General features: G+C 41.5%; 1 protein-coding gene across 4 annotated transcripts in view; it reads left to right on the top strand.

The window, feature by feature from the left end:
* COL19A1 (collagen type XIX alpha 1 chain) overlaps positions 1-18,126 on the top strand; it is a 192,001-nt gene that overhangs the window by 99,107 nt on the left and 74,768 nt on the right. For all 4 annotated transcript variants that reach the window (XM_077926263.1, XM_077926265.1, XM_077926264.1 and 1 more), the window contains exons 14-16: positions 475-528; positions 2,255-2,290; positions 15,145-15,198. In XM_077926263.1, coding sequence (XP_077782389.1) covers positions 475-528; positions 2,255-2,290; positions 15,145-15,198 — 144 coding nt within the window. The remainder of the gene's footprint in view (positions 1-474; positions 529-2,254; positions 2,291-15,144; positions 15,199-18,126) is intronic.

Below are 18,126 nucleotides of genomic sequence, written 5' to 3'. Positions count from 1 at the left end.
CTTGTTTCTATATCTGATCCTCAAATGTGAGAAGTCTATTCTTTGGTTCAAGATGTCTTTTAGTATGATGAGAACACTATTCCTGTTAAACAGGCATGCTTTTGAATCTCTCCCACATTCTGGATACTTCATGAAATGTCTTCTCTTCTCTAAATAGCTGAAAATTTAGTGGGGAGTGCATTGGTTCCCCTTTGGTTCCATAAGCTAGTGTGTTGAAAGAAAGAAAAAACTTACAAAAGTGAAAGGGGATGAGTTAGTCTTTCAGTGTTGCAAAATTCCCATATGCATTTCATAATTTATGTCAAGTAATTCATACAACCTGCTACAGCTCTTTGGTTCTTCTTTGATGCTTCACTGCTCTGGTTGCAATTTTAAAGAAGCCTCAAGGCTTTATTTTGCTGGCACATGCATTAATGTATTGCTGAAGTAATGGTACATTTATTTATTATAATTTTTTTTTTGCTTAATCCATAGGGTTTGAAAGGTGATCCCGGTGATCCTGGAGTGGCTGGTATAAAGGGAGAAAAGGTATTCATTCGTATGTGGATACGCAAATGACTAAATCCTGATGATTTGCAAGAATATCCAGACAAGGCTTGTTTAATGAGGAAAATGGTCAAAAATCACTTTAGAACAATCACTGTTCATAAATTTAATATGCATATAATTACACTGTTCTGGTTTTTGATGCAATTATTTCTGTATCACTAAGAGATTATTGAAAAACAAATAAACCTGTAATGGTTGCTCATTTGCTGTGCAGGATCCCTGGTAATACACACATTGTAGGGGAGCACAAACTGCAATTTGTATTTCTTTGGAAAAATGCAGCCCCTCCGTTTCTCTCCTTGCTTCTACTCATCTTCCCTGCAAGCAAGCAAATGCGTTGCAATGACAAGTATTATGTGTGCTAAGCCAGGCGCGTCTGACTCACCTTTACATTACAGCATTTTATAAATAGTTTAATTATTTTGTAATTATCCCTCTTTAGGTATTGATCTGCCCTATTCATATTGCTGAGCCCGTTCACCTCCAGCACCCAGGAGTTGGGAATGGGTCACACCTGATCGGATCTAGTATTCATTTGTGTTCTGCTGATTGGATCTTGTATCCGTTTGTGTTCTGCATAGTAATGTGACACATCTGCACCACTCTCAGTTGTTTGGTCCTTTGCTCTCAGTTTGTAAAACAACTCCCCCCCCCCTTTCTTCTCTCTATACATCAATGAATGCTTTGGTCATCTGACAAAATGGGCTCTGGTCCACAAAAGCTTATGCCATCCATTTATCTTCCCTCCCTCCATAAGAGTGATGGACGCCAACAAGGTGATCCCTTCCCCTCTACACACACATATTACATGGATCTCCCCCTGCTTCTTTTTGTTCTTTGGGGGATGTATACCTCCCTCTCCAGAGGGAAGTCATGCCTGTTAAAATGCACCAGAGTGCTTTAAATGTACAATGTGTGATGTCACCGGGTCATTCCGCTTTTGTTCATGCATTCCCTTTTTTGCCGCGGTAGCAACACATTTTGGTACATATTCTTCCCCGTCCTCCTGATCCTCTGATGAACCTCTCTCTTCACGCTGCTCCACTGATGCTCTGAGCTGACTGAATGGCATTGGCAGGCGCATACCTTACCTGGCCTTTGCTCCGTCCCCCAGGCTGCCGCCGTGGCATTGACTGATTTAAACCAGGGCCAGGCGGGAGCCCTGCAGCCTCGGTGGCTAGCCCAGGAGACGGAGCAATGGCCATGCAACTATGGCATGGCTCTGGAGGCTGGGGAGCCCACGCCGGGTCGCAAAAGCTGCCCACTGAGGTGACTGGTGAGTGGTCATTTTGGTACATATTCTTCCCTTATATGTATAGAGAGAGACCTCTGACCAGACACTGTCTGATAAGCAAAACAAAATAGCTGGTGTCATGTAATGATTATGGAGTGTTGGAACTAATACGAAGCAGATCTAGTTCAAAACCTCACCCAGCTATGATGTTCACTTGGGTGACCTTGGTCAGCAATCATCTTTTATCCTAACCTACCTAAAAGAAATGGGGGAGAACTATGTAAGTTGAAGGAGCAGCTGAAGCTGTAAGCTTTGGGTTTCTTTCCTTTCAAAGATGGAATCCTGTACTCATCTTTCAAGTGTGCGTGTGTTCCTGTTTTTTAAAGATCAATAAAATACTTTTTAAAAAGTAATTAAGTTTTTTTTAGAGTGAGAAGATCACTGACTTTTGGTTTTTGCCTAATTTTATAGGGAGATATGGGACCTCCTGGACCAGCTGCCCTTAGTGTAAGTACGCTAGACAAGAGACAAGAAGAGATTGTTCTCATGCATGTCGATGTTTATTTTTTGGGTTGCCTAATGCTGCGCTTGTTAGTAGATTGTTAATAAGATAGTTAAATGAGCTGCTCACTTCTTTTTCTGAAATAAAATATGCATCCAGTGATTTGTAACCTACTATTGCAATTATAGCATTTTCAATCCTGAAATAGTATAAGGAAAAGCAGATATATTTAGTTGTGCACACCGTGTTTTCCCACCCATTTAAGAGCATACTTTGCTTGTCTTCTGAATGTGTGAAACAAAGCCATGCAAGCATTTTTTAACAATTTCTGCCATTTTGTTCATCACCTTGCAAATCTGGCAATGGCTTCAGTGGGACAACTGAAGGATTGTAGGTAGCAGTGAGGAATTTCTGGTTTTCTCTGTGTTTTGGAGTGAAACCTACCCTTTTTGCTCACCCCAGACTCATTTATGGAACATAGATCTGTGGATTAAGCCATATAATCTATTAACCAACAAGGTGACCTGCAGACTTCCTCTTCCTTCCAACAACATTTTATAGGTGTTCAAAGCAGCTAATACTTCCTCGGCAGCCACACAGGGAGGAAATGTCTTATAATACGCTCCTACAAAGTGGATGTATGTCGTAATGTGCAGTCCCTTCCTGGGGAACTGTACAAAGGAAAAGATTGCTGACTTGATGTACCTATGGAGGCAGTCCTCTTTCTTTTCATTCAATGTATTTGTAAGGCTATCGGGGACATGTATAGGAAAAGAAGGGTTGATAAGCTGTAGCACTTTCTCCCTAGTGGAAACTGATGCAAATAGCACCATATTTTCTTCCTACGGCAGCTGGGATTTGTAATCTTAGTCCCATGGGGAATAGGCACTTTGCCAGGAATCTGGAGCATCTTGGACCCCCCCTCCCCCACTACTACATGTGAGTCACTGGGCCCTCAGGGTGTAAGGGAAGGGGGCAGCAGAGGTGTCAAAGATGGGCATTCAAGCATTCCCTGCTCAATTTGAACTTACTTGCAAGGACTCAATTAGGGATTCTCATTTCTGGTGCAGCCTATTAGATTCCTCATGGCATCTCTAATTAAGCTTCAGTTTGTTCATCCACACCCATATCCAATTCAGAACTGCCCCGAAACACTGTTTTAGAACTCCAACTGCCTCTGTAGGATAGCATGTTGGAAATGAAGAGAGCTGTGTGTCAACCATATACTAGTGGGCAGGGGGGGTGATTGTTACAACTACATTTAGAACATCCAGCAGGGAAAAAAATTATCCAATGTCACTAGGCATGGAAGGATCTGTCAATTTCAGATCTCCCAGTTTCTCATTTTTCTCTTCTTACATTCAGTTCTCCACGTTTCTGCAGTTTCTGTATTTTAATAATAATAATAATAATAATAATAATAATAATAATAATAATAATAATAAAAAATGTTATTTATATCCCACCCTCCCCAGCCGAAGCCGGGCTCAGGGTGGCTAACAACAATAAAACAGTACAAAAGTACAACACAACACAACACTCTAAAATCATTCATTATAAAATTAATTTTAACACATTATTGTCAGCGGTTTTGACAAACGCACATGTTTTTGGCAAGCAATTTATCCCCGTAAATGCATTTTTGTATATTATTTTCACAAATATATTCATTTTATACACGTTTTCTCCCAACATCCTTTTTTATGAACATTGGTTGGAGAACTGCATTGCAGAAATTCTGATAAGTGGGATTTTTGAAGGATGGCTGTGCTCCACGTTTTGTTTAACAATGTTTGATAAATTAAGCTTTAAATGTGAATGTAATCAAATTTGTCTCCTGTCCCTGCAGTTGCAGTTGCCAGTTTGAATGAGCTTAATTCAACCTTCACTTATAATCACAGCCAGGAAACTTTCATACGGAGTTAGCCTAGTACTCTTCCTTTTTAATGCTTAAGAAGCAGCATGTTGCCTATACAGGATTTAGTTTAACACCCCAGTCACACATGTGACTACACATTCTGTCAGCATCACTATATTACCAAGGTTTTTGCATAACTGGCATATAAAATCACCTGGGATTTCTGGATCAAGCCTACTATATATTTAAGAAAAATGTGGATTTAGACCTCTTAATTATTTGGGGGTGTCAAGGGGAAAAAAATAAGTTGAATTTATTTCTAATAAAATGGATTTTGAATTGGGCTACCTGAGGTGCTGAATAATATTTACCTTTTATAATACATTATTTATACATTATAGTATGTTTTAAAAGCATTAATTTAAAACTTGAATTTTTAACCTCCTCATATGAGCTAGATTATTTCCTCAACATTAAAGAGGATGTAACATCACAGTTCTAGGCATGTCTACTTGGGTGTAAGCCCCATTAAATCAAATGGAATGGCAGCCTAGTTTACTGAGGACCCACATAAGTAATCGTTTTCACATCTAAGATTCTTAATGTGTATCACTAGGTCCATCCAGTGACTGAACACCAGAGATGACAGCATTAGCTTCATAGTTTTGTCAAGGTGCTGAATAAGGCGAAAGAAGTCAGAGACTTTTATCCGAAATGACACAGTTGGCTAAGCTCCCCTCTCCTTTCTGGCATCGAGAGCTTAAGCCTGTGCATGTCATGTCACAAGAGTGACAGGTGAAGGAAGGTGGTATAGTGATCTCTCTTGTAAAGTATATGAAAGCTATTCCTCTTGACATTTGATCCGTAGCTTTTAGTTCCCCAGGAAAATGAGCGTCCGTCTCTACGTTCCTGTGGGCCTATCCCTTTGCAGAGTTATAAAATACTCATCCAGATGGCACCAAATGTTTACACAGAAGCCAAGGGTTAAGTCAGTCACAAGCAGAAGTACCTAAGATTTGCTTACTAAACAGATACTTGGAATGCTGGCTCCGTACTCCTTGGGGCCTTGTCAAATGAAGCATCAGATAACATGTTCAGCGCAAAGCAAACAGAATGAGGAAGCTGGTCACTCAGGCCTGGACACGTTCGGTGGTCACTTTCAGATACAAATTCAGCAAACAAGTGACATACAGAGTACACATTGTATAAAGCTCTAAAGCTGCAGATTACAGTGGTACCTCAGGTTAAGTACAGTGGTACCCCGCAAGACGAACGCCTCGCAAGACGGAAAACCCGCTAGACGAAAGGGTTTTCCGTTTGCGAGTTGCTTCGCAAGACGATTTTCCCTATGGGCTTGCTTCGCAGAACGAAAGCCCATAGGGAAATCTCCGGGACAGCGGGGAAGCGCAGCGTGTCTTCCCCACTGTCCTCGGACCTCCTCCCGCCGCCCGCCATCGGAACGAAGCTCCGATGCCGGGCGGGGGGGGGGCGGGAACGCGTTCTTCCGCCGCCCGCCATCGGAACGAAGCTCCGATGCCGGGCGGGGGGGGGCGGGAACGCGTTCTCCCGCCGCCCGCCATCGGAACGAAGCTCCGATGCCGGGCGGGGGGGCGGGAACGCGTTCTCCCGCCGCCCGCCATCGGAACGAAGCTCCGATGCCGGGCGGGGGGGCGGGAACGCGTTCTCCCGCCGCCCGCCATCCGAACGAAGCTCCGATGCCGGGCGGGGGGGGGCGGGAACGCGTTCTCCCGCCGCCCGCCATCGGAACGAAGCTCCGATGCCGGGCGGGGGGGCGGGAACGCGTTCTCCCGCCGCCCGCCATCGGAACGAAGCTCCGATGCCGGGCGGGGGGGCGGGAACGCGTTCTCCCGCCGCCCGCCATCGGAACGAAGCTCCGATGCCGGGCGGGGGGGCGGTGTTGAATGGTTTCTTTAAATGTAAAGGTTCATCATTGTTCCACTCGATGTGTATATCTTAAAGGGGCCAGAGCAAGGGCCAGAGCAAGATAACGAGACCCAACTTTAAAGCTGTGAAACATAGCAGGTGCTGCTGAGTTGTATTTGATTAAGGTGTGTCAGCATTTGGGTTTAGTATATAAGGAGCAGCACCTAGCTCTCCCATTACCCTGGGGTTTGGGTTGGTGGTTGGGTCTGGTTTGGTTGTTAATGTATTTAGTGTAAATGGAGTTTTTGTTTTTCTTATTAAAACCTTGTTTAAGTTATTTTTGAGTCCTTTTCATTTTTAATGCATGATCTCCCCAGCAAGCTATCTGCAGCGCTACCATACTGCAAATAGCCAACATCTTTGGTTATGGGCCCAGCTGCTGAGTGGATGACTGCATATTTTTGGACTCTGAGAAAGGTTTGAAAACTCCTTCTCCTGTTAGTGTAATTTTTTGTGGGTCTGGAAGAGTTCCAGAATGGTTGACCGGGTTCCTGAAGCTGAGAAGGCTCTGGTCTTCCCACAGCTAACAGATGAGAACTATAGTTTATGGTCTTTTCGGGTGGAGGCGCTTTTGACCTCTAGAGAAGTATGGACCTATGTAACTGATGACCCTCCTGACCCTGTAACTAATGCTTGGTCGAAAGGAGATGCAAAAGCCAGGGCGATAATTAATTTGGCAGTCAGCGACCAGCAAGTAGTCTATATAAGAAATAAGAAAACTGCCAAAGAAATGTGGGACAGTCTTGCAGCAGTGCATGTTAGAAAAGAGTCAGCATCTGCATTGTCGTTTTTCAAGCAGTTGTACCAGACGAAGTTGCAGCCTGGTAGTGATTTGGCAGCACACTTGAGACGTCTGGAGGCAATACGCGGCGAATTAATTCGAAGGGACATGGTGATACCTGATATTCAGTATGTTTTTATCATCCTTTGTTCCCTTAATGAGGACTTTGATGGTATAGCTAGCCAGATATCTGCTGTTCCACCAGCACAATTAACTGTGGAAGGGGTAACGGCAAGATTAATGGGCGAGTTGGATAGAAGGGAGGCTTGTGCCATAAGCACTCCTATTTCCAGAAAGAATGAGGAACGCCATATGCAAACCTGTGGTGATACAACTGCATTTAAAGCTGCAAAGCGTTGTTGGTTCTGCAATAAGCAAGGACATTTTGCAAAGGACTGCAGAGCCAAAAGAAAGCAAAGTACTCCCAAGTCTGTTTCTGTTCGTCAGTCACGGTTGTCAGCCCAACAGCAGACATCGTATAGTAAAGACAGAAACGAGCCGCGAGCTTTTCATGCTTGGACTACAAATCGTAAAAGAATTAAAGATGCCAAGTGGAAGTCTTTTATTATAGACTCTGGAGCATCTCAGCACATCTGCAATGATCGAAGCTTGTTTATTTCTTTCGAAGAGGAAATTGGTAATGTACATTTAGCCAATTCACAAGTCTTGCAGTCGCTTGGCAGAGGTACTGTTAAACTTGACTCTTTAAACATTACAATAGCAAACTGCATTTACTGCCCGTCAGTGGACAATTTATTGTCAGTAAGGTGCTTTGCTCGTCAAGGCATAACTGTGCGTTTCTTAAAATCAATGTGTGAGTTTTTTGATGGGAACAAACGTTTATTGTATGCCCGGGACTCTGATGGTTTATATAGACTGTATTTTCGCACCTACTCCCAATCGCCTATAAATTGCAGAGCAGCACAGTCAAGCCAGGGGTTGAGGAATGTAAGGCCTCATTCCGGGTGTGTCCATGAGGCGCACAGAATTCTGGGACACCTGAATTTTGCTGATGTAATTAAGACAAAGAATATCGTTAATGGCCTCAACTTAAAACCATGTAAATTCTTTATGCAATGTCTATCCTGTTGCAAGAATAAGATTAAGGTTGCACGCAAGGGTAGGTGCTCAGATAGGAAAGTAACTGAACCATTTGAGCGTGTACATTGTGATTTAGTTGGGCCACTCCCACCATCATTAGGAGGTTCTAAGTACTGGCTTACTCTGATAGACCAGTATAGTAGATACTGTTGGACTTATGCAATAGCTGAGAAGTCCCAAGCATTTGAAAAGTATAAAGTTTTTTGCAACTGGGTAAAAACGCACTTTAACAAACCAATTAAGAACCTGTTTTCTGACCGGGGCGGGGAATTTGTTTCTGAGGATTTTGAGAAATTCCTGGAAGCGCAGGGGACTACTCATGAGTTATCTTGCCCCCGAAGTCCCTGGCAAAATGGGCTTGTTGAAGTTGTGCAGCGTGACCTACAGGCAGGGGTTAAAACGTATCTGCATGATGCTAATCTGCCCAAAGACTTTTGGGCTGAAGCACTTAATGCATTTTGTTACGTTAGAAATCGCAGTTATCATACTGGTTTAGATGTCACCCCCTATGAGAAACTGTTTAAAAAACGCCCTAATCTGAAATACCTCCGCATTTGGGGTTCAGATGTAATTATGCATTATCCTGCTAAGCAAAAATTGGGTGAACGTAGTGTCCAGGGAAAATTAATGGGCTACCAGCAGGGGGCGTACAGAATTTACATACCAGCAACTGGCAAATTTCATATTACCAGAAGCATGATACAAACTGTAAATTGGAATGGAGTTGCTATCTTCCAAGATACTGATGGTATAGATAATACTGAGGAAGAAGAGGAAGAAACAGCAGAAGAAGCAGCAGGAAATAGTGCTTCTGAATTAATGGGAAAAGACAAAAAGCCTGTTGAGTCTGATAAATTGTTTGATGATTTAAAGTCACAGGCACCCGAGGGGAGGTCAGATTCTCTTGAGTTTTCTGACCGTGAGCTTAGCCTACAGGCACCTCTTCAATCTGACAATGATTTACAACCTGAAACTAGTGGTTTACTTAGTCCCATTAAGTCTGAGAAGTCTGACTCTCCTTCTGGACTGAGACGTTCAGATAGAAAGAGACAGAAGCCACAACGATTTGCAGATGAACATTTTAATACTGTGTATGCCAATAAGGTAGTTTTTGAGCCAAAAAGCTACAGTGATGTTCAGAAATTACCTAAGCAACAAGCTGCAAATTGGTATAAAGCTATGAACTCCGAGATAGCTTCTTTAAAAGAGCATAACACTTGGTCTCTTGTACCACAAACCCCAGATATGAGACTTATTGATTCGAAATGGGTTTATAGAGTTAAAACGAATGACAAAAATGAAGTTGTAAGGTACAAAGCAAGATTAGTTGCTAGGGGTTTTCAACAAATTCCAGGCAAAGATTATGATTTGTGTTATTCACCAAGCGTAAAATATGAAACAGTTAAGCTTTTGTTAAAAGATGCATCACAGCGTGGACATTCCGTTTATCACCTAGATATAAAAACTGCATATTTGTTTGCAGATTTAAAAGAACAAATTTTTATGCGTGTTCCTGAAGGCATAGACGCCGCTGAAGGTTTGGTATGCAAATTAAACAAATCCCTTTATGGTCTGCACCAAAGTGGAAGGAATTGGCACCAAACTTTAGCAAAAGAATTGCTGGATATTGGTTTTTCACAAGGAAAGGCAGACAATTGTGTGTTCATAAAGGAAAGGGCAAACTCTGTAACAAAAATATGTGTGTATGTAGATGACGTATTAATTTCTACAAAAACTAAACAGGAATATGAACAGGTGGTATCACAGTTACAGAAGAAATTTGATGTAGTGGAATTAGGCATAGCTAAAAATTACTTATCCATGCAAATTGAGAAAGGCAAAAATGGATCTTTTCTGGTTCATCAAACTGCAAAAATTGATGATCTTGTTGAAATGCTATGTTTAGAAAATGCAAATGGGAAGGAAACACCTATGGTGTGTGGTTTCACCTTTACAGGTGAAGACAAGCCATTTCCTAACAAAACTTTGTATCGTTCTGCTATAGGCAAGCTAAATTTCATTCAAAGAATCTCAAGACCAGATATAACTTATGCTTTTCACTTTCTGGCAAAATTTGTGGAAAAGCCTACTACACAATGTTTCTCTGCTCTTAAGAGAGTGGTAATGTACCTTAAACATACCAAACATTATAGGTTGCAGTTTACAACATGTATTGACAAAGGTTTTGAAATTTTCTGTGATGCATCTCATGCAATGGAACAAAATAATTGCAGGGGTGTGTCTGGTATGGTGTTTTGTTATAACGGTTGTCCATTTGAATGGAAGTCCCAAACACAAACCATTATTTGTCTCTCCACAACAGAAAGTGAATTGTGTGCATGCGTTCAGGCCACTCGTGATGTAGAATGGTATCTGCAAGTGTTTGCAGACCTACAGATGCAAGTAACACTACCAGTAAAAGTTTACCTTGATTCCCAGAGTGGACTTGCTATCCTGTGCTCAGAGACCAATACGCAGCGCACTAGAGTCTTAAGGTTACGTTTAGAATTTGTAAAGCAACTAATTGCTGATGAAATGGTTGTATTTGAATATGTTCCTGGTGACAGTCAAATTGCGGACATTTTTACAAAAGCACTTCCAAAGGTTACACATGAAAAACATGTACAAAGTATGCTTTCTGTTTTTGTTCCACAATGATGAACCGCAGGGGAAATGTTGAATGGTTTCTTTAAATGTAAAGGTTCATCATTGTTCCACTCGATGTGTATATCTTAAAGGGGCCAGAGCAAGGGCCAGAGCAAGATAACGAGACCCAACTTTAAAGCTGTGAAACATAGCAGGTGCTGCTGAGTTGTATTTGATTAAGGTGTGTCAGCATTTGGGTTTAGTATATAAGGAGCAGCACCTAGCTCTCCCATTACCCTGGGGTTTGGGTTGGTGGTTGGGTCTGGTTTGGTTGTTAATGTATTTAGTGTAAATGGAGTTTTTGTTTTTCTTATTAAAACCTTGTTTAAGTTATTTTTGAGTCCTTTTCATTTTTAATGCATGATCTCCCCAGCAAGCTATCTGCAGCGCTACCATACTGCAAATAGCCAACAGGGGACACCTCCTCCCGCCACCCGCCATCGGAACGAAGCTCTGATGCCGGGCGGGGGGGCGGGGACACCTTCTCCCGCCGCCCGGCTTCGGATGGCTTTCCTGAAGACTTGGGGTGGGAGGAGGGTTTTCCTTCCCACCGCCAACATTCAGAATGCTGTTCTGAATGTTGGCGGTGGGGAGGAAAAACCCTCCTCCCACGCAAGCCCCGGGAACAGAGGGAAAGCGCTGCGCGCCTTCCCCTCTGTTCCCGTACCTGTCCTGAAGGCTTGCGGTGGGGAGAAAAGCCCTTCTCCGCACCGCCAGCCTGGCAAGCGGTTTCCCTAGGAACGCATTAATTGATTTTCAATGCATTCCTATGGGAAACCGTGCTTCGCAAGACGAAAAACTCGCAAGAAGAATAAACTTGCGGAACAAATTAATTTCGTCTTGCGAGGCACCACTGTACTTAATTCGTTCCGGAGGTCCATACTTAACCTGAAACTGTTCTTAACCTGAAGCACCACTTTAGCTGATGGGGCCTCCCACTGCCACCGCGCCGCCAGAGCCCGATTTCTGTTCTTCTCCTGAAGCACTATTTCTGGGTTAGCAGAGTCTGTAACCTGAAGTGTGTGTAACCTGAAGCGTATGTAACCTGAGGTACCATTGTATACTGTTGTAGACAACAGTGACTACCATTTTGCAACCAAAATGATCATGGGGCTGGAACAATTCCCTATAAACATGGTTGCAACATTTGGGGCTTTTAACTTAGAACAAAAGATGAGTAAACGGGGACGTGATAGAAGTGTATAAGGATCTTTCTGCACATAGCAGAATAGTTACCAGTATAGTTGCTGTTTGATCCAATAATTTAAAGAACAGAGTTGCAGCTGGTTGTCTGCAACTTTGGTCACATGCTTCCAATATTGGAGAATAAGAGCAGGGTTTTCCTTCCCGCACCCAGGGCAGGTTGTGCAGTACTGTGCTCTTGGATTTTTAATCTTGTTTAATTTTATTTGCATGCAGTGGGAGTATCTTGTCAAGGTAAACCTGTCAAGAGAATCAGAATATGTTGCTGTCATTTTAGGCTATTTTTATCTCCCTTGCACAGTTATTCAGGGAAGCTTGAGTAAATATGGGGTTTTTTTGGCCCCTGAGGAGATTTATGTTTTGGAAAACAACAACCTTGCAGACTCTGCAATTGACACAAAAATGATATTATATTTTTCATTAGGATAATGATGTAAAATTATTCAGTTTCTTTCCATTCCTAATGCACTTCATTGCAATGTAGCAATGCAACCCCCCTTCAAGACTTTAAATGATATAGTTAGGATGTTTCACATAGTAAGCTCTTGTGTGTTAATAGTGCAATCTTTGAAACTGAAAGAGCATGAAACCCGCCCCACCCTTAGAATAAAATAGATGTAAGTACAAGCACAAAGAAAAAATGAGAATACTTAAAAGTTTAACTGAGGAATGGTTTAACTGAGCAATCACTGAGGAAGACTTAATTTTGATCCATGAATTTCAGTGGGTCTGCTCTAACTTATTTAGGTACAACCCTTCATATTCACCCTCAAACACTTAGTAGAACAATGAAAAGTAGAAAATCTGTTTGTTAGATTTGGTATAATATATTTTGTTTTCATTATACATAACACTTACAATGCATGCTGACTTTATCCAGTACTTTATTCCTCTGAACATGTTATACATACATTATCACATTATAAATATGTCATTTAATTTTAGCTTTCAGCTGTATAATAACTAATAGTAGCAATTTTGGCCACAGTGGTTCAGAAAAGTCTTCATGACCTCAGCTTATTAACATTTCACATATATGCAACAAAAGAAATACCTTGTGATTAATTAATAAGGCATGAAGAATATTCTTGGGTCTTTTGAGTCTGGCAGGAAGAATGGTTTTGTTTTTTTAAAGGGGCAAGAGGGAACTCCTTGAAGTGATTAAATTTTATATGAAATGATTCACAGTATTAATTTAATCAAGCAATAGCTTCCCTTTGAGGCATGTAATCTAGCAGTTTTAGTATCTCCCATATTCTTTTCAATTTTTATCACCTTCACCACTGAACATAATTTTCTTTATTCCTGTTCTAGAACATGGGAATAAATTCTAAAATTCAGAGAACAATAGCTGAGTTTAAATCAAGTCCCATGAAAATCAGTGGGGCGAGCTAGCCATGATTACTTTCTCATTCCATTGCAAAGGGATTTTATAAAACTATTGTATGAATTTTAGGTGGAGACCCAAAGACATAGATTCAGGTTGCATGTCATAGTAAACCATAGTAAATGGCTTACCTTGAATGTGCTCCCCTGTCCACCACTAGCTTCGGAAGGAATGAAATTGCAACCCCTGGTTTAGTGTTGTGTCTTCACTAGGGTTTGTGGTTTGTTCCACTCCCAAGATACCATGATTTATAGCCAAGGTTTTGTTCTTGGGCTTACCGGTAATGTTGTGTTAGAATAAAACAAACTATGATTCTTGATTCAGATGTGACCCCAGGGATTTCTGCTGCTTGGTGTCCAAATTCACTTATCAATCTCAACTCTCACTTCACTCATTGGCTAAAAACACTGGCAGATGGGAACAGACAGGCTAGGTTATTTCAGATAAATCGCTTAAAAGAGTACCTGCACATTTTGCTTCATAACTTCCTACAAGGGCTAGAGATTTGATTTTATTTTTTTAGATGAATCAGAGTCTGAGGTCCCTGCTGGGGGTACTGATGAAGGCTTCTGTGGGTGTCATAAAAAACAAAGCTTACACGGTTCCCATTTGAGTAAACATTATGAATTTAGGCTTTGCATAGACATAGGGTTTTTTTTCAGACAGTAAACTGAACAGGCATAGTGAGTGGGGCTTTCTGTTGTTCCTACTCCTCATGTCCATTCAGTGTACTGACACACTAAATGTCTGAAAATGCCAAGAGAGACAACTAAAAGCCGTTTTGCCACTTGAATTCTGGGAAAAGATTGTTCTGAGCTGGCTGATGCGGAAGTTCCTAGGAGTACAAAGGAACTCTCTCTAGGGATCTGATGTGAAGTTGGCCATTTTACTGCCTCCTGTAGGAGCTTCTGCTTGCCTCCTTTATTTACTGCTTGCATAAGTTATTCAGAGGAAACAAAATCTTTTATCTCTGCCCTTTGACTTCTCACCATTTGGGAAAGAGGAGAGGGTATAAGAATAATGTCACTGTCTAGAAAACAAAATTTTAAAATTCCTTCCAGTAGCACCTTAAAAAGGTAAAGGGACCCCTGACCATTAGGTCCTGTCGTGACCGACTCTGGGGTTGCGGCGCTCATCTCGCTTTACTGGCCGAGGGAGCCGGCGTACAGCTTCCGGGTCATGTGGCCAGCATGACTAAGCCGCTTCTGGCGAACCAGAGCAGCGCACAGAAATGCCGTTTACCTTCCCGCCGGAGCAGTACCTATTTATCTACTTGCACTTTGATGTGCTTTCAAACTCCTAGGTTGGCAGGAACAGGAACCGAGCAACGGGAGCTCACCCCATCACGGGGATTCGAACCGCCGACCTTCTGATCGGCAAGTCCTAGGCTCTGTGGTTTAACCCACAGCGCCACCTGCATCCCAGATATTCTTCAGATATCTGAAGAAGTGTGGATGCACATGAAAGCTCATACCAATAACAAACTTAGTTGGTCTCTAAGGTGCTACTGGAAGGATTTTTTTTTTTTTAACTACGGCAGACCAACATGGCTACCTACCTGTCTAGAAAACAGTGTGTGAAGCGATCAGACATTGAGGCTGCCATTTATTAGTAAAATAAGTTCATCATCATCCTTTGCAACATTTACAGTATTCCCTAGTGCATTGTCTTTCTAGATCGCATAAGCGATGCTGTATCAAAACTGCAGCAATTTTGACCCAGCAGGCATTTCCATTGCACGTGCAGCTTTCTACGTACCTTTTCACACATTTAACACTTTTCAGCTCTACCCATAAGTAGATATGACCAATATATGGATATTGGGCAAGGAGAGGTGGTTGATTAAACGTTAGTGAAGTCTTTCTCACTAAGATTTTGAATTCCATTGTACAACTAAGTAATATTAATGAGAAACGTTCTAAACTATTTGTATTTACAGGGTGTGCCAGGAATAGAAGGTCCTCAGGGGCCACCTGGGAAAGAAGGCCAGAGGGTGAGTAGATTCATGAACAACTGGTTTATGCTTGCTTACGCAACAGGCTGTTCCTGAGCAGGAACTAAGATGCTTGTGTTGCAACAGCTGAATGAGAAGCCATATTTTGCTTTGTTGAACTTTGTTATGGCGACTGCAGAAATCTGTTGGGGTCAATCTGGTTATATTTTCTGTGAGGTACTGCCCTGAACCTTTCAAGCAGCATAGTATGGCACCTCCTCCTGGTGAGATGTTCCTCAGACGCTGACATTCTGTTTTCCCCATGCTTTAAAAAAATAAAATCCCTTCACTTTGCATGATATTTGCCACCAAGGCCTTCCTTGTTGAGGGAGCTTTCTGCTAACTGCCATTCCATCTCCCCTTTTCTAAAATAAAACCTTTTTGGGTTTCATGAAACGGAAGGAGCTTGATATGGAGAGGCCCATCTAAGTCGAGCATGGGTACTTATAACTTGAGTACCTCTGCTCCAAATAATTGTTGACGGGGTTCGGTTTGGAGCCTGCTGCTTCATACACATTCATTTTTCATAGAATTAGCCCCTGAAAGGGGCTCAGATCACAACCTTATTCATTCTCTCATGGAAACCTAGTGAACTGTTGTATGGAAGGGGTTGGGGACTCTCTAGCAGAGAATTGACACTGACCTCTCTGAAGTGCAATTTCCAGGCTTCTCTGGGGGGAAACTATAATAGCAACACTGGTATAAGAGTCATATAAGTTTATGGTGCAGATATGCTCAAACCATGTGGGACATGCTGTGCCAGCTGTTCTTAATACGTTCAGAGGCATATCATACACACATAACCATATGGTGCACATGTAAGCTAAGAATTCTGTTTAGCAACATATCTGCGGGTCTGGTTATTATGTGTAATCTGGAGAAGTCTGAAGAAAGAGGAGGTAGCATTTGCAGGTGAACACAACAAGATAACCTGTGATGAAAAGCCATCAATAAATTAAAACGGGTTTTACAAAATGTAAAATCTAAATGTAAGCTAAACAAATGTCACTTTCCAAAAAAAGATTCCTGCTCAGATGTCAGGGTCAAGGAAGAGTCTCTCCTAATTAATAATTTTCTGGTTATGATTGGAATAATTTTCTCTGTCCCATCTGGTCTGGTCTAAATGTGTAGAACTAAAAGTCTGTGGGAGTAAAGAGTGTACATTTTCTTAGAGAACCTTTTGGCCTCCTCACACTTTTGACACATTTATCTTAAAATAAAATACAAAATAAAGAAATGTGGGTGATTAAACCTCAGTGATTTGCAAACAAAATTACGGTTAGAATAATAATAAATCATTTAATGTTTCATATAAAGATCAAGAGGCTTTCTGCTAGTAAGAACTTCTTCAACAGTAAATGAAATGATATCATTAAATATAAAAAGAACTGAAATAGTAGAGAATGAGAAAACAAGCGGCCTGTGACAAATATTCATGTTGGGCAGCTTAGCAAAGGTAACCCCTACCTGTGTATATAGCTGCCTTCCCCTACTTGGTGCCCTCCATTTGGTGGACTAAACTGCCATTATCCTGGACTATTGGCCATGCTGACTAGGTCTGATGGGAGTTGTAGTCCAAAAGAAGGACTTCAGGTTGGGGAGGGCTGCTCTACATTTTTGTGTGTTTCAGAACTATTGAGCTCTGAGTATACGGAAACAGGTTTATTTAGTCTCTTCTTAGAGCATTAGGAGACATGGGAGGTATCTTCAAGCCAGGTACTTCCATGTGCTCTCTGTGGGTGCATGAAAAGAATGTAAAATGCAGGTGCCTGAACATTTGAATTAGCTCTTGGAAATACCACTGAGAACCAGATACTAACATTAGTCACCCAAATACGGACTTTCAAAGCCTGCATTTGATACTAATGCATGTGAATCTGTCCTTGATCTACAACAGTTGCTTGTATTAAATTAGGGTGTTGATCCACATGTTCCTTAATTCCTACTGTTATGTTACATTTATGGCATTCATTCGATTCCAGATTCCATAGCCGGCCCTAGCAAAAATTATAGGAAGAGTATCAGTACATTGCCTCAGAAATATATAAATAGCTTGTTCTTAAATAACCCATTCAAATGTTCAATCACTGATGTACAAGACTTGTCAATTGTTGGTACTACATAGCATTTTGTGTGGGATTCAGGCTGCTATTTCTTTTTCCCATTTGTGTCTCCATTAATGAGTACTGACATTTCGTAAAACGTTTCATTAACCAAAGCCATACCCTCATTTGGGATGTGGAAGAGGAGAGTTAAAGAAAATTGTTCAATGTAAATTCCCTACCAGATTATTAAGAACTTTTTGGTTTCCTTGGTATAATGCTGATGGGTGATGATTCTGATTTAAATAATAATAATTTTAAAAAACAGTCAGTGAAGGAAGCTTATAATTGCATAGCTCTTTTCAATTTTCTCAGTTATCTATTGATTAAAGATTGTTAGGTGCATTGATCATTACCCTGAGAGTTGTAAAATGTCTTAAAAGATGCTAAAATGAGAGGTCAAAGTTTAGCTCTACATTAGGTAACAGGGACCTTAAATCTGGTCACATAGTTTATGCCTGTCAATCACAGGCAAAACCTCCCTTCCCCCAAACCAAATTAGCTGGCCTTGCACTAGGAAAGAGTGCTTGCTATAAAACTAGGAGTTCTTCATTTATAGAACAAGATGGAGAGCAGTCATTTGCTTTGTGGTAGCTTTGAAGATGTGCCTTGAAGAAAGATGCTGTAATGACTCCACAAGGCATGTTGTGAAGCTGCAAATGATCCATTTGAGGCCTCTGCTACAAGAAACATGCTTGTAAAACCCTCACCCACTAGAAATCATATACATGGAAAAAGAAAAATGCCAGAAAAGAGAAAGCCTTTCAGATTTTAGCTAAGAGCACTGCATATATTCTCTTCCACCATTGACTAGATTTTTTCGTTA

Source organism: Podarcis muralis, chromosome 3 (genome assembly GCF_964188315.1).
Source record: "Podarcis muralis chromosome 3, rPodMur119.hap1.1, whole genome shotgun sequence".
Lineage (NCBI taxonomy): Eukaryota > Metazoa > Chordata > Lepidosauria > Squamata > Lacertidae > Podarcis > Podarcis muralis.
The sequence above is the reverse complement of the archived record's forward strand: the minus strand, read 5'-3'. Positions and strand labels throughout refer to the sequence as shown.